The 17855-nt window shown below is 43.8% G+C and overlaps 2 protein-coding genes across 2 annotated transcripts in view; one reads left to right on the plus strand and one right to left on the minus strand.

Annotated features, from left to right (window-relative positions):
• acbd6 (acyl-CoA binding domain containing 6) overlaps positions 1-15948 on the minus strand; it is a 30133-nt gene extending 14185 nt beyond the window's left edge. Inside the window, exons 1-6 of the mRNA XM_085774327.1 lie at positions 15451-15948; positions 15147-15211; positions 14733-14829; positions 11774-11850; positions 6431-6536; positions 3586-3675 (exon numbers count right to left, since the gene is read on the minus strand). Coding sequence (XP_085630453.1) covers positions 3586-3675; positions 6431-6536; positions 11774-11850; positions 14733-14829; positions 15147-15211; positions 15451-15729 — 714 coding nt within the window. The 5' untranslated portion in view covers positions 15730-15948. The remainder of the gene's footprint in view (positions 1-3585; positions 3676-6430; positions 6537-11773; positions 11851-14732; positions 14830-15146; positions 15212-15450) is intronic.
• A 1227-nt stretch (positions 15949-17175) lies between these two features.
• Positions 17176-17855, plus strand: part of xpr1a (xenotropic and polytropic retrovirus receptor 1a) — a 62610-nt gene continuing 61930 nt past the window's right edge. Inside the window, exon 1 of the mRNA XM_085774329.1 lies at positions 17176-17617. Within this exon, the coding sequence (XP_085630455.1) occupies positions 17549-17617 (69 nt within the window). The 5' untranslated portion in view covers positions 17176-17548. The remainder of the gene's footprint in view (positions 17618-17855) is intronic.

Genomic DNA, 17855 nt, shown 5'->3' on the forward strand with positions numbered 1-17855 from the left:
GGATGGTTCACACCAGGACACAAACCTACTTCCAAAAATAGGATCATCAAACGTTAATACCAGTTCCTTATTTTCCTTACTTGTCCTGTTGTTTAGTGTCTGTATTGTGAATTATGTGGATATGTCAAAATTTGTCTTGGTTTTCTATACGGCACACTAGGTCAGGTACAGACTAATATTTAATATTTCTATTACTGTTCATAGCACTAAGCAACCTTTACCAAACACACTAATGTATTAAATTTGTGACATTATGAAAAATATATATGAAAAAAAGAACAACTACAACTCAATTTTATTCTACTGTATCTGTTGTAGACACATTCAGTCTTGATGTAAAACATTTTTGATGAACCAGTTTAATAACTTTGAATTTGTGCCCCGAATCAGTTGAAATGTTTAGACTTTGTTTAATAAAGTAAAGTGTTAAATTTGCAACGTTAATTAAAGTTCACTCTTCACCTGGAAAAGTGCTCACAGAAAACAGAAAGTTGTAAGATCATGTAATATGATCAATATCTCTGTTACTACTGAGGGTGAGATGTTTTATCAATAGTAAAATAATGATTCAAATCAGAAAGTTTCTAACTAAATAAAAGTAAGTAAACTGAAGTGTAATAGAAAGCCCTGTTTGCCATTTCTTCTGTTTAAACACTGATACATTTATTTTGTTGAATTTGTTTCATTACTGTCATGATATGAAGGAATGTCCTAAACTTAAGCTTATTCCTCCTTAATGCTCTTAAATACATTCTAGCACATAGAATATAAGTCTGGTGTTTAAGCCTTAATTTCCATTATTACATTAAGTGAGGTTTTATTGTCATCTTTCCCACAGTTGCTGCTGTCTGCCCCACTTTCTCTGGATGTATTAGCTGAGGGAGCAGTGATAGGACGGGGGTGGGGGGAGTGGAGGCGGTGGTTAACCTAAAGTACCAACACCAGGGCCTGATCTACAGTTGGCAGGTGGCAGATCTGTGATCTGTGTATTCAAACACACACACAGCTACCTATTGTAGTCCCACCCTGCCTTGATCCAGGATTAACTATCAAACGAGCCTTTAATGCAGGTTACCAGGGTTTGGGAACAATTCACTAAAACAATCAGTTGATTAATTTCAAACGATTTTCCTCCTCTGCCAAGCAAATAATAATACTTTTTGTTTTAACTCTCGAGTCCCCCTCCCCTTTTTAATCAACAAATTAAGCATAAATCATGTTTGATCTTTATTTACTGGTCGCTCTGCAGTTGGTAGAGGTCAAGAGAGATTACTGGTCGCTCTAATAGCCCTGCAAACAAACCAAACATTCCTCTGTTCCTCTCACAATCTCCCATGCTCTTTGTTTCATGTGATAGCGGCTCTGGGCAGAAATAACAGACAACATAAAGCTACACATCAATTTATTCGTTTTTTTTTTTATAGTTTTCCAATACGGTAGAATTCCTTCTTTCATTTCCCTCTTCTCTCTCCTTCGCTCCTCTCCTCACTGACTTCCCCGGGAAGAAAAAAAAACACAAAAGGATGTTCGAGCAGGTTCTAATGAGAGGCATATCGCTCTGTAAGCTCTACATAGTGAGATAATTTGGCATTGCGACAGAGTGATATGATTTAGCTGACTATATTTTTCTCTCAGCCACCTCTTTGCCACCTCATAAATCTGCTCCCAGTAACGGCTGCTGAGGTCCAGTTTCTGTAATATTCAGTCTCCTCCACAGGCCGGCTTCCTCTGACACCTGAGAGACTGGCAGGTGGAGCAGTCCCAGTGGCCTGAGTTCATGCACTGATGTGATGTCTGCACTGTGACTGGATAAAAACCCTGCCTCTAACTTATTATTTTAACTTCACACACACTTATTTGGTCAAAAAGTCTCATTTTAAAGCAGAACAGGATTTGAATCATTAAAATCCATTCAAATCTCTACATTATACTCATCCTCTCTCTGTTATTCGTTCATTACATCGTCTATAACAAACCAAATAAACATTGTTTTTTTTCCCGGTGTGTTTTGATATGAAATGTAGAAGAATCAATCAAACAAACAAAAACATGTGCTGGAAATGAATTAGCAGTCTGTATAAATCCAGCTGTCCAATCTCACTACCTGGCCAGAGATTTATGTTCCCTACTTTCACTGCTGAAAACTCTTGGCACCTGGAGAAATCAATTCATATTTTAGTGATAGATACATGACTGTAAATATGCCGCATCTTACAAAAGGACAAAAGCCTCCATCTATACATCAATCCTCTCCCGTCATTATCTTGATATGGCTCTAAATCATCAGTGAAGTGTTTCGTAGTTATCCCACTGTTAAGTCTTTTATGAACCATTCGCCACAAATCCGCCCCCCCTCCCCGCTGCATTCAAAACAAAAGGGGCCACGCATGACCACAAAAGAGAAAGTCATTTGTGAAATGTCCTGATTATGTGGGTTGTGCAACGTAAAACAATTTGCCTGATTACTTCCAATTGATTCTGCCTTACAATTAAAGCCTCAGTGTGCAGCCCCCGTGTACTGCACTGTGTCGTGCCACTGGGCAGGGAAGAGGAGTAATTTCTCCGATGTGCAGCTGAGCCAGCTTACCGCCGGAGCTAAAGCCTCCTGAATGCAGCTAAACCTTGGGAAGGCTAAACACTCGGCTAGCTACCAGCTAACTCTGTCTGCTAAAGCCCCCGGGGGATTTGTCTGTGGCACAAAGTGAATTAAAGGTGACCTTCTGCAAAGGGATGGAGAGAGGGAAGAGGAGGGCAGTGGTGATGCTGAAGATGTCACTTTATTTGCCTTCATTCATTTTACATGTGGGCTGAGCAGTGGGACTAGGAAGTGTCATGATTTCCTATTACAAACACTGGAACATAGTGACGGTGCAGCGTGTGAATGTGCATGTAGCTGCATGCATGAGAGTCACGCTCCTCCATCACCACAGAAAAGAGTCCCTGCGTCCCACTCTGAAATGAAGTGTTTTATGCAGTCGCAGGGGTCGGAACATAATAACAAAACAGAGATCTGAGTTCTGGGACAGTTTCTGATCCACTCGCCCTCGATCCACAATATATTTTCCCCGTGGAGGGTTCCCGTCATCGATCTTTTGGAAGAGCTAAAAAGATACTACAGGCTGTTTCTGTCTATGTACTGTGCAGAAAACACTTCTGGGAGGAGTAGGTGTTGACTGTCCACAAAGAAACCGGTTGTTATAACTTTGTCAAATATGAGACATGGAAAATAAAAACTGGAAGATAAAACAGCCTGAGGTCAATACCTCCAAATGAACCATCACAGAGGAATATCTTGGCTTATTTGACTTATTTGATTTCACCTATATGTGCTAACTTGTTGTAGCTGGCATATCAAAAATCAAACTTCAAATCAAGGTTTCACCTGTTGAGGAACTATTTGCAGAACAATTTCATTTGCCAAAACCCTGGAACACACACACACACACACACACACACACACACACACACACACACACACACACACACACACACACACACACACACACACACACACACACACACACACACACACACACACACACACACACACACACACACACACACACACACACACACACAGCTCACCTGGCCGTTGATGTCTGCTTTGTGCTGCAGTAATACAGACACCAGCTCTTTGTGTCCCCTGTCACAGGCCCAGTGCAAGAGAGCTCGACCCTGCAAAGACAAACACACACATGCATGAGAAGACTCAAACAGAACCAGATTACCTTAATAAGGTGTGTAGAAAAGTCTGAAAGTACGATTTACACATTTTACACGATTGGAATGTTTAAATTAACTTTACTCTTTGCAACATCGTGTCTGTCCCATGTGAACAGTTATGAATGCCCCCCCCCCCCCCTAACTCCTGTGCCTCAAACTAAGCCAGACTTCAATCAGCTTCTTTGCTTCTAGACAAAATAAATTATGCACAACCATTCAGAACTCAGAGCCTTTGGACCAAAGCTCCATAATGATCTGTGGACAGAGTGATGAGATATGTGGACTGCCCGGTGTGTGTGTGTATGTGTGTGTACAGATGGAGTTGTAGGTGGAGCAAATTCAGACTGAAATCTTCAGGACAAATTGCAAAAGAAACCGGCACACATTCTGTAAATCTTGATTGATGTACCCAAAACGAGAGCAGCTGATCAGTCGCCCCTGACTCTATCCCACATGGACAGGGACACACACACACACACACATACGCACACATACGCGCACATACGCACACATACGCGCACACTCTCTCTCCTTAGGTCCAAGATCCTTGTTCTAATAAAACCACACAAGCTCATTTTTCAGTGAGGCCAATTAGGTAAAGCAAACTCTCTGAGTCCAGTTCTGTTGCTTAAATCATATTGATCACCGTGGCTGCATGTTAAAATGGATACTTATGAGCCAGACCAGAATACCAATAAGGTGCACTCTCTCTCTCTCTCTCCCTCCCTCTCTCTCTCCCTCCTCCAGGTGTGCTGCTGTTGACTGCTGCCCACATTTTCACTGAAGACCAGAGTTTTACTTCTTCCAACAGGACACCACACTCAGTCAGTGTTACTGAGCTATTTGCGGTGTTGCAGTGATTATTAAGAGCCTGACTGTGTCAAACAGAATAAGTGCAGCATTCAAAGTTGGGAACACAACCTTCACGGAGACATTCAGAGTCTTAGCCAGCCTCTGTATTTAGAAGAGAGGACATTAACAACGGTGTCTTCTGAGCAGATAGCGCTGCCTCTTCAGGGCTGAAACAGCCTTTTATCAGGGAGAGAAAAACCTCAGGTAACAAAATGTTAAGCACTCTTCTCAAGTGGGTTGAGTGTAGGCTTCTCTAAATTTGAGGAGGTTTGGAAAACTCCCACTTGCAGTAGCATTGCTATATAGACAGACTAGAAAATTGTGTGACATACATACGTATATGTACAGTACACTGTATGTGGAAAACAATGCATGAAGGTGTGGAAACCTCAATGCCTCCACCCTCTGCTGTATCTTCTGTCTCATCCTCTCTCTCTGGCTCTGTCCCGATATGCAAACTTGCGTGTTTGACTTCATGATGCAGAGGAGGCAAGTATGCAAAGATTTAACATCGTGTTTAACATCTGAAAAACGTTACCATGTAAAATATTTTCAGTAATCAATCTCACTGGTATGGTGCCCATCTCTTTAAAGCTTTAAATATTAAAGGCATCATTAAAAAGGTGAATGTCAAACTGTTTATTAATGGAACACAGATAATGTCTGGGATGATATTTAGTGGCAGGTTGTTTAGTTTTAGTGCACAAAACCTGAAGGTCGGCTCTTTGGGCTTGTTTGTCTTAGCTGCAGATACATTTAAACTGCACTTGATGAACCTGTCTAAGAAAATGTGCAGTAATGATGATGACAGTTTTTGTAGTTTGACTGCTGAAAGTTTTTCTTATTTATGATCTGAAAGGATATATATTTACAAAAGCTTTTGAGCTTACGCAACCAGGGGCGACATAGACTCACCACGGGATGAGTTCATTAACCGTGCAAATCATAATGAGTTCTCAAAGTCTTCTACACACTTGTAATCTTAATTGGTATTTAATTAGCATTGTTGGCAATGAGTTGACACCAGAAACATGTAACACAGGTGGACAACTGGTCACACGCCCCCACAGAGTCTAATGGGACACAGCCTCAGTCTGGGTCTGTCTCTTCTGCAGACCAGTCGCCCGTCGCTGATGTGGAACTTCACCATTGCCCTCTGCTGCTGAGCGGGCAGTACTGCAGGCGAGCTGGCGACCACACGCCAGGACAGACAAAAAGCTTTCTCTGCTGCTGTGGGCCCACAACCATCTGGTCTTTGACTGGAAAAAAAAAAAAAATTCACGGGCCGTCTGGCTGCTTATCTGAAGAACGGGCTGTGATGAAAGAGAGGCAGGGAGCGAGCCATTTGGCCTGGCCGATAATGAATCCAGGACAGAGGGATGGATTTCAGGGTCAATCCAGAAAACACCTAGCGATGCTAATAATAGGCTGTTCACACAATTCACACACCTCGGCCTGAGGAGCGGCGCCCCGTGCGTTTGTGGCTTCAGGTCACTGGAACCATTATGTAATGACTGCAAAAGACTATCCCCCAGTGACCTGTATTTTTCCTGATACTCCTCTGATCATTTTCACCTGCCCTCATGCACAAAGGGGGTCAGGGCGCAGGACACCCAGTCTTTCTACTGCTGAAAACAGTGAATGCGTCTCGTCATTGTCGGTTGCAGATGAATCCTGTGGTGAACAGTTGATTTCCCTACTCTACTTCTGCCGCGTTACCTACACGGTAATAATCTTTTCAAGTGGCACTATAAAAATTGCAACTCTCATAACGCCACCAGGACCATTTCACTCTGCATACTGGCTCAGTGCTGTGCTGTGCTGTGCTGTGCTGTGCTGTGCTGTGCGTGGTTACCTCTTCATCTTTAGTATTGACATCCACTTTCTGGGAGCTGATGGCCTTGTTGACGTGGTCGATGTTGTTTTCTCTGCAGTAGTCAAAGATGTTCTTATCCTCTTCCCTGAGAGACAGAGAGAGAAAGAAAGTGTTGGACCATCATTCATAGTCAAAGAATCACATGACTTCCTGACTTATATTTTAAGCAAATTCATCAGTATAATGTAGGTGAATTGAATTTTGTTTTTGATTTTAAAAGTTTAAAAAAAACAACAATTTACAACAACATTTCTTTCCACATGCAGTGTCCGTGTTATGCCAACACAATCACAAGCACTTTCTACAGAAGAAATACCCCCATGAAAAAAGTCTGCATGTTTAGTCTGTTATGCAAATGTCAAACTACAATCATCTCTATTGTACAGGCAGGCAGATGTACGCTGTGGCTCAAAACCAGGGCAGAATAACCCAAACTAGACGGCTAGAGAGCGGAGGGGTGTGTGGAAAGCACCTAGGTTACTACGGTATTTAGTCATCACACACACAAACACACACACACACACATAGCACCGTCCCAACTCTGATTATATCACTGTGTCTCTAATCACCTCCTGGCATTGGGGACAGGAATGAGTGGTGGCGGCCGGGGGAGAGTGGGAGGGGGTGAGGTGCAGCGGTGGTGGTGGTGGTGGTGTGGAGGGCTGCAGGGTGAGGGGGAGAGAAGGGGCGAAATCTCATTTAGAGCTTTACGCCTTCCCCTCCCGCTAAACCATGCCGGCCATTCAGATTAATTGAATTTAGTGCTCTATTGTCTGACAGAAAGCCCACATACCCGCCACTGTACCACTCCCACGCAGTAAGTCAGCCCCCCCCCCACCTCGCCTCCTCCAAGGCCAAATCCCCCAGTTCCCGTCTGTGACGCCCTCTAGTTCTGCCGCACTGGGCCTTAAAAGTGCCACACACCTGTCTGCAGCCGCACAGGGGCCGCAGAGGATTGTTGCCACATTAGGACTGAGGATGTTGTTTGGTTTGGTGGGGGGGGGGGGGGGGGGGGGGGTACAGTTTTGATTGCAGTGGTCTGGCAACAGGTAAATGCCAAACGTTCAACAAAACAGTGGACTGCAATCATACTTTACAGGTGCATCTCAATTAATTAGAATTTCATGGAAAAGTTTATTAGTAGTGTTAGTAATTCAGTTCTAAAAGTGAAACTAATACATTTTATAGATCAATTACACACAGAATTAAACATTTCATGTCTTTATTTATTTAATTTCTTTTAATTGTAATGATTATTGCTTACATTTATTGAAGACCTATAAATTCAATATCCTAAAAAATTACAAGAGACCAATTAAAAAGAGCATTTTTAATAGGAAACGTTGGCTGCAGATAACTATGTCCATCTATAATAGATGGACATATAGATTCTATGTACTCAGTTGGGGCTATTTGACTTGAACTACTTGAAATTGACTTTTCCATGATATGCTAATTTATTGAGATGAACCTGTACACCTCTCTGGAGGGGCTTTGTCAAATTTAAGAGAAATAAGTCATAGTAATGTTATCGGGACTAAATGTGTTGATAATCTAATGCAGCGGTACTCAATAGGCGGCCCGCGGGCCGCATCCGGCCCGCCGAACCTTCCAATCAGGCCCGCGACTGAGTTCTACTAGTTTACATATTACTGTATTTCTCGGGCTCCGTGCGCCTGTAAGTCAATGCGCTGGGACATGGAAACACGTGCGGAGCGTTTGTGTGTGCCTGTGAGGCCCTGCACTGGGATACAGAAACGCTGACGAACCCAAATCACCATGCGCGAGTGTTTGGGGAGCGGGCTGGACTGCAGGGTTTTCCCTGCCTGTCTGCAGAGACCGTGGGTGATTTTCACCGCCGTCTTGGTTCAACTGTGTGTGCATCATGCATGGGGGGCCGTTCAGATGAAGCGTCTTTTGCGCGCGCTGAAACCCATTCAATGTAGCCGCGCGTCATGCACGCTCACAACTCAAAAGCCGTAGCCGCGCGCATTTGATGAGACGCGATTGTTTTTGCGTGCACGTCAGCGGTGCACAGCTGCACGACCTGCCCCCCCCCCCCCCTGGTGTTGTGTCCCGGTGCCTTCGGCCTGTGTCTCTCCTACTGTTTCCCACTGAGCTCTGCCTCGTTTGACAGGTGAAGGAAGCCCGTGTGTGGAAAGACGTCGCCTCCGAGATGTAGAATGTGTATTATAGAAGAGAAACACACATTTCAGGACCAATGACTTGTATCCTCAGAACAGAGTCAGACATGTCCTGTGATGGTCAGCCTCCTTTCATATTTAAGCTGAAAATCACAGGGCATGTCTGAGGATACAAGTCAGCAGTGTAAAGCTCCAGCATGATATGTAAATGATGATATGATAATGTTAAGACATTTACAAAACACCGTGAAGTATATAAATAAAAATTATGTGCTTACAAGTAAAATAAACATATTTAAATTATTAGACGAAAAAGGTGAATTTAATTTCAATCTAGGCCTATTTGAATGTTCGGCCCCCAAGGTGTCTGTTAAGAAAAATTCTGGCCCTTCGACAAATGTATTTGAGTACCCCTGATCTAATGGGCCGGCTGCATTTCTTCATGCAGCCCCTGTTTCCAAATTGTATATATGCGTTATTAGAGGAACAGTGATAGGCAAGGCAGCTTTATTTCATACCAAGGGGCAACTCAATGTGCTTTATAGTCCTGATAAAGGGTTGGGTTTATATAATTGTGTACTTGATATATATATATTTTTAACATAGTTAGCATTGTTCTGTTTTTAATTGTTTACCATTTCATGACGTTTAAAATACATTAATTCATACAACCACCGGTTTGATGCCAAGACGACCAGTTAGCTCAGAGAATCCCAGTCAAGCTCCTCAGTGAAATCCTCTGACCTCCAATACAAGGCCAAACTCCATTCACATCTGGATCAACTATGACTTAGTTTAAACTACACCCACGAGGAGATAAAAACCTTTCCTGCCCATAATTGGCACAAAGTTCTTCACTGAACCTGTGCACTTTCTTCTCTTCATCTTTTCATCTGCGTGGCTCCTCTCTCTCACCTCGATCTTGCCTCCCCACTCCCACTCCTCCCTGCCATTTCCTCATCAGTCTGTGATGAATTATGAATAACTCATTACACTTTTATCACAGCTAGGTTATGTATGAGCACATTCATTTACATACTCCTGATTACCAGCACTATGTTTATTCATGAGGCCCCACACTGAGCCACACCCACTCCGTGTCTGATGGCCACGGTGACCCCAAGTGTCCCTGACGTGTGGCCGCCATCCGTCTCCCCCGGCAACTAATCAATAGGCCAGCTCATCAGTCTTTCATTGATGATCGGACAGGGCTGGCCTGACGGGCACATGACACACTCACATATAAAAAGCACACATACACACACAGCTAAGTATGTGATGTAAAGGTTATATAATATACACAATCACTACAATAAGCTCACATATGAATACACACACAGGTCACACCTGTATACAGGCTGTAGAAACACACACACACACACACACACACACACACACACACACACACACACACTCTTACACACAGCGGCTATAAACAAACAAATGATTAATGTGGCTCCTATAAACGTTGTGACATCAACAGCGCCGCAATGCATGCTGGGAAGGTCACAGGCTACTCTGTCTTCACAACAGCTGGGGTACCAAGGTTTTTGTATGTGTGTGTGTGACAGTGTGTGTGTATATATACATTATATGTGTGTATGTGTATGAGTGTGTGTGTGTGTGTGTGGAAGAGAGAAGGTGTTACGTGCTCACATGTGTGTGTCCAGTCTGGTGTACTGGCAGATATGTCCTTCATCCATCAGGCTAAACTGGCCACAGTAGTGGAGAACACTCATCTACCTGGCCTGAGCTTCACTGATCAACACCACGGCCTCACCATCCATCACACACACACACACACACACACACACACACACACACACACACACACACACACACACACACACACACACGCACACAATCTGTCATCACTTCCCCTATAGGACCCTGTTGGTCTGCACTCTCAACATGGCTGAGATCCATGGAAGTATGAGAAACAATGAGAACTCAAATAACTCAGCCGGCGGCTTCCAGCAAAGTGTCCGGACAACAAAACCTCCAGTGTTAATCAGAATGCTTTTTCAAGGTGGGTAAGAGAATTACAAATGTAGCTTTCAAAGCCTCCTCAATCACACACTGATCAGCTCAGTAGCCCAGGGATATTGCTAATCAATCCTGCTTTTGTCGATACACACGCCATCCACACACACACACACTCTGAGCCTGAGATGAGCACTGTGCAATGCAATTAACTCTCTGTCTGGTTAACAGGTGCTTAGCTGTTTAATATGGAGTGGGTCCGTGTGTGTGTGTGTGTGTGTGTTTTTGTGTGTGTGTGTGTGAAAGAGGAAATTGAAATGCAGCAGAGCAGTGAGTGTGACAGTTCCGGCAGGTTGTGCATGGATTTGGATGCAATCGCGGCGACGTATAGCGGCGAGTGTATGTTTATGTGTGCACACGTGTGCATAGGTGTGTGTACGTGCCATGTTAATGACTTCCTCCTTTGCCGGTTTCCCTCGGGGGCGCTCGCTGCAACCGGATATCACCGAGGGGAGCGCCGTTCTGGGAAACCTGCTGTACCCGCCTCCCTCTGCCTTACCCGGCCTGTCTCCATCGCCCCCCTGGACTAACCCTCCGAATCCTAACGTAATTAAAAAGGGAGAGACTCTGGCCGCCTCTTCCCAAGACTGTGCATACTAATCACATACAGCCATTTAGGAGGAAAACCTGCAGGATTCACACATCTCATTTTCATCTGCAAAAGAGCTCTTTTTTCATTGAAATGAAGATGAGGTTTTTCAGCTTGAGTAAGTCTGCCAGGCAGAAGTAAATGGAGAATATATTTCATTAACATAAATCAGAACTGTATGACGTCTCCAGACCCTAACTGCGGTTACGGTCTGTTGAATATAATCAAATACAGCGTCAAGACCATTGGTTAACAATGCCAGACTCAGACTGAGTTTACCTAAGCATTAAATAAGTGGTGATTCACAACTGGAGGAAAAAGCTGAGTCTGTTCGAGCTCCCTGGAGATCTGGTGAAGGCTTTTAAGACGCTTTGGCATCGGAAAACACAAACGAGACTGTGAGGTGTGCCCAGGTTCAACAACACATAAGTGTATGTGTGTGTGTGTGTGTGTGTGTGTGTATGAAACTCTTTCAGATGCTGCTGTCAGCCCCCGCGTAATCAATGCCTTGTCTGCGTGTGTTTGTGTTACTTCTGATGTACATACCTGATCATCTCCTCCTGGTATAGAGAGCTGACTGCTGCTCCTCCGAAGCCTGTTCTTCTTTCTGCTCCTTGTCTTTCCTGTCAAAAAAAAACAAAAACAGTCAGACATTAAAGCTCAATGTCTCCTCGCCGTTAAAACTCGCTCAGTGATAAACTGTGTCACAGACCTCGTCTAGTTTGGTTTATAGTTCTGCAGCCTGTGTTGCCGTCCTATATTGACAGAGGCACTGACCTTGCTGTTTTGTGTGCTTAAAGCAACACAATAGGGTTGGGTTAATCTATTCACCATGAATGGCTTTTACCTATAGACGCTCCCCTATGGGCCTTTGCAAAACTAATGCACAACAGACGCAAACTTCAAAATGTGCAGTTTTCAGAAACAAGCTTTAGACATGACCTCATTGGCAATAAATAACCAATAACAAACATGCGAGCAAACATCATCAAATATATTGCGCCTTCGTTTGTGACTGTTGTTAATCTTTTGTATCTCGATGGAATCCCATACTTCTTTGAGTTGGGCCTAGACTTTATTACCCGGCCTATTCTTCGCTGACCAACCTTGACTCACAAAAGAACCCACACAAATCTGATTTCAGAAAATGGGGGAGAGTGGGGAAGAACATGACAAGCGAAGCAAAACAACTGTGTGTGCACTTTTGGGACAACCTAATTCACTTCAGAAACTCAGAATATTCGCTGATGCACTGGCCCTGCTCCTCTGCAGTGTAATGTAATATAAAGCCAGTGTCTGCTCAACAATTGAGACAGGAACAGAGGTCAAATTCTGGCTATTATTCTCTCCCCTGCTTCTCTGTCTATGCACTCCTACTTACACCATTTTAACTGTGCCTCCGAAAGAATAGGCGCTGCCATGCTAAGGTGCTTTGTTAACGCTAATACAATCAGCTTCTTTTCGAGGGGGTGGGACAGGCGGGCGGGCGGGGGCATTTGCCGGCACTGTCTGCTGAGCTCTCTGCTGGCATTGTGGAGCGATGGGGCAGAGTCAGCGAGTACTGCCCCGCAGCATGGCTGAAGATAAAAGAACGTGTCAGGATTGGACATGCGGTCGACAGTGACACTATTAACGTGACACAAATATGGACGGAGAGCAAAAAAAAGAGGAGGGATAGAGGTAATAACAGAATGAAAGGGGGAAAGAGGAGGGTGGGGTAAAGATTAATAGAGGAAAAGCAGGTAGCACAGAGGTGGAGAACAATGTCGAGGGAGGAAAAGGAGAAGTAATAAGGAGGTGAGGGAAACCTCATGGAGACAAAAATGTGTGAGCAATCAGACACTTCTGTAGGTCACACAGAAATGTATTCTTTGGTTTTTCAATTATAGAAAAAACACAAGCTAATTTCATCCTGCTGGAGCTGTGCCTGTGAAGCATTACGAGAGTGTGAATCCAGCCCTGTCGGTTCGGGGACTGAGGGAATCCACAGAAACTGGTCATGCGTATGTGGCAGGAATCTTCAGGTGTGACGCTTTAAATATACAAAGTTACATGGCAATTAAAAATGGTTAACAGTTGCACTCATGCGAAGGAACATTTTTTTGTTATTTGACATCAATACTTAAAGTATTAGCATGTACTTAATTTTGGAAATCAACATCTATTTATTGGTTGCAACAACAAGATCATGTTGTTGAGACTTTTATATCAACCCTGCAACTTATATTAAAGCTTCAGCCTCAATTCTTCAGTTTCATTTTGAACGCCACAATTGTAATCTCAAATATAAATGATGATAGACAAAATTTAGAAAACAATTCCCTCAATTTTTTTTGCCTTCTAGCAGAATCTTAATTTGTAGGACCAAAAGTTTGTAAATTAATTATTTCAGACTTAGATCTGACACCAAGTTTTAGAGAGATGCTAAACTCCTACTGCTGCCAGCTTCAGTCAACTCCATTGCAAACTGAGCTTTATTTGGCTCAAAGCTGATACTCTCAATGACCAGCACCTTCATAATCTTACACAGCTCTCTGTTGGCGTTATTCAACACAGGCCCATTTCTTTAGCACACATTTTGGTGTTACCCATCATCCATGACAAGTCTGTTCTTCTCGGTGTTCTATTTATAATAATACTCTTCCCAGCTACACAGACGGCACAAAGTTGTTGTTGTAACTGAACGCTTGTGCCCCAAAGGACAGCCTGTCCATGGCAACACAACTCTCCTGACAGTCCGACGACTCAAACACAGGAGTGTGTGGAGATGTAAACAAACCCTCTTATGTCGCCATACACACACGCACATCTCGGCAGCCGTCATACTGTGACACTTTCTTGCATTATTCATATCCCAAAATGTCAGCTATTGAGGACGACAACATAATCTCCTCATGTATCTTTCATTCTACATGTACAGAACAAAGAGGCACTAAAATCCCTGAGACAAAATGACATAGTGACACTGACCTCTACTGACAAAAACACTGCATTGCATCTTAAAAGGCCAAAAATGACACTGGATGCCTCTAAATTTCTCTTTTTTTTCTCACCACGGGCCAGAGATGAGTTTTGTTATACTTGTACTAAGCGTTTATTTCAATTTTACATTCAATTCAAATGCTATGGCTGGTTTTGTAAATATGAAGTGCTAGGTGGGTGGTATTTCACACAAATTTTCATTTCATTTTCATTTGCAGGTATGCTAGTTCAGTGCAGGTTCTAGACAATATTCTCTGATTGAACAGAGTTGAACTTCTGCTTTGTCTCATCTCATGATATGCAGCAGGAGAAAAAGATTGCAGTGAGTGAACAAGTATGGATTTCATTGAGTCTGCTAGTTGCTTATCATATGATGTTTACATTACTCATTTCAGACGGTTTTATAAACCCTCCTCTTCCTACTCATATGAGAATGAGTCATTATTTTTTATCACTCTGCTTAATTGTACAGTTCTTCTATAATCTACTGTATCACAAGAACAATACTAAACAGCCTTATTACCTTCGTTCTGCCTTCAGGGTCCAACACATTGACACAGGAAATGTACTCTTGCATCGCCTGCTCTGCCTCCATGTCTCCAAGCTGCTTCCAGGCCTGCCTGTAATTACATGATCACAATTATCATCCTGATCATCATCACAGACATTTACATTTGCTGCAAATTTTTATTTGTAACATATGTTGTAATGATTTACAAAGTGTTTCAAAGTGGGTGAATGCAACAAAATAAAATGTGTACAAGACATTTGAAATGAAATTAGAGCATTTGATTAGTTCCTAGATTCATTTTATGAATGAGATTTACTAATGCACTTACTAGCCCACAGTAACAAACTCACCCAGTTATCACATCTAGCCTACAATATGTGCACAAACCTTTTATTGCAACCTGGTCACCAGGGATAGGCTACATACCATTTTCTCTGTCCTTCAAAATCAAAGAATCCAGGTTTTGGAGTATTGCACTTTCCCACTTTGGCCTGTGAACACAACGTGTATATAAGTTTATATGGTTCAGCTGGTTAACGAGGCCTAATAACATAAACTGGCAACAGTCAGCAGTGGGCCTATGTCATCGGTGAAACACCAGTGATTAATTATTAATGTTGGGTATTCCCATTCATGTCGCTTCTTCCTGTACACTGGTGCTTTAGCTGCACCCGATGGTTTAATACATAGTGACCAACGCCATCGCGGCGCCCTTCAGTCCGACACTCACCTGTTTGTAGCGCGCATACAGGTAGAGCAGCTGGTCCCTGCTGGCGGTCTGGATCAGATCCCGTACGCGGTCCGCTGCGGACTCGAACTCCGTCTCCAGCTCCTCTCCCTCCAGCCGATCCCCCATCTCCACGGCGCTGCAGTCAAATTTCCCCAGACCCAGGTCCGAGTCCGAGTCCGAGCCCGCTCCGCCGAGGGGCTCCCCGGTGTCAGGCCGAGCCGGGTCCGTACCTGAGCCCGTCGCAGTGTCCGGGGAGGACGACGGCGACCCAGAAGCCATTGTTATTGTTGTTGGTGGATGGCGAGCGGCCAGACACGACGCGCGCCCCGGGTCCGTGTGATAGACGTGAGACACAAACGGACGGCAGCGACCGGATAAAACCGATTTAAAGTATTTTAGCAACCGTTTCGTTAAAAAAAAAAAAAAAAAATCTGTTATCGCTGACAATCCGTGACAGTCGGATCTGTTTCACCCCATTGGTCCGTCTCTGGTACTGTCGACTAAAAGCTCCGGGGAAAAAAACTCCTGCTCGCAACAAAGGTTCCGGCTGCATGCAGGTTCCTATGGGTAAGAAAAATACACACACTCTGACACTATTTTTTGGTTTGTAGCCTTAAAGTGTAGCCTACCTACGGCCTGATTTTTTGTTTGTTGCTGCGGTTAGTTGCGTGTTGGTTTTTGGTTAAATCTGCAGCAATGTAACGCAGGAAGGCTAAGTTTTATTTGGACTTTGGCTAGCTGGCTTTACAAACAACTCCATCATTTCCTATCGAGTATGATACCAGTTCGTCTCATTTCAGTGTTTTATCCATTTAGCCTGTTCCTCTCCTGTAACTGACACGATATGTATCTGATGTCTGCATGTAAAAGCTTTAGTTTGACATCTGTCATGAGATCAGGCGTTTTGGCGGCACAGTGCATTAGCGCTATTTGTCCAGTAGATGCTACTATTGGCACAACGATGAGTTATCACATGTTGAGTCCATGCAGCAGACCAAGAGGCTGTTTCGCCATCACTCATGAGATTCACCCAAACAAAACAAAAGTGGACTAACTCAACATTCAACTCTCTGGGATGAAGTTTAATTCAGACAAGATGAAATCAAATCTGGAAGCTATAGGCTATTCTTATGACACACACGCACAGAGTGGCCCGATCACGGATCTTTTTAGTTTTGTCATTCCCATGCTGTAACTTGGTTGAGCGTGGACAGTTACTATACAATAATCTGCTTTTTCAGATCATGAACAAAAAGGCTCATCCTCCTTAAAGGTATTAGAGTAGGCTATACTTGTATCAGTAAGAATAACTTACACAACAGGGATCACAGTTGCAAATAGCCTAGAGAAAAGTTAGGAGAGAGATGAGTCAATAATAATTCTTAAAAAGCACATTTTCTGTCATTAGAGGTTATGCAATAGGGTAGCCTACTTGTTTTAATCTACAGTGAGTTGGACACTGGATATATTTGTGTTGAGCCATAAGATTTAACTGGATCTCGTTTTTCATTGCAGAGGCACAACAGCAGAAACACAAGTTCTTCAGACAGACAGCAACACCTCAGACAAAAGCTTCCGATTTATGAAGAGGGAGGGGTCGTGTCGTGGGGGTCCTGTCTGTGGTCTATGAGTAGAAGGTGAGGAGGGGGGGATCCCTGGTCGCGGCACTGCCAACACTTTTCGCAGGAGGTCCCATCACCGCCCGGTGCCAGTGCGCGCTCTGCTGACGCAACCACGTCGCTGTGGCTCAATGCGATGGCGGACCGCAGTGTCCCCAGACCTGCCCAGGGAGGGACGGAGCAAAGTCACTGAGCCACTTCCACCGCCGCCCGTCGACCACCTGTTAAAGAGAGAGGGGCTGCGATCGCTGGCGTCCCTCCCGTGAAATAGTATGAGGAACGGGATCTACTCGGAGTGCACTGAGCGCGACGAGCCAGAAGTGGAGTGAAGACAGGAGCGGAGTGCGCCGGGCTGACGCGCCGCATGTTGAAGCCAGCAGCAACTTGACTGACACAAACTAAAGTCGCGTCGACGGGCAAGGGGGGACAGCCGCTCTCGGATTTAACGGAGGTTTGAGGGGGACATTTGTTCCGGCAAAATGAAATTCGCGGAGCATCTTTCGTCCCACATCACTCCCGAGTGGAGGAAACAGTATCTTCAGTATGAGGTAAAGTGAAACTGATCTTCTATCTGGAAAAAAGAAAGAAAAAAAAAATCTTATTAAGGGTATGGACGAAAGTAGAAAATACATCCTATTTGCTCGGAAAGTATTCCAGGAAACTGGGAGATAACAGTTGATATTAACTATGGCAACACTGTTAAAAGCCTTTTTTTTTTTTTTTTTTTTTTTAAATGTACAGGTACTATATATTTTTTTCAGCCTCAGTGTAGCCTTGTCTTGAGAG

This window comes from Trachurus japonicus, chromosome 4 (genome assembly GCF_045865225.1).
Source record: "Trachurus japonicus isolate A0001 chromosome 4, Traja_1.0".
NCBI classification, from domain to species: domain Eukaryota; kingdom Metazoa; phylum Chordata; class Actinopteri; order Carangiformes; family Carangidae; genus Trachurus; species Trachurus japonicus.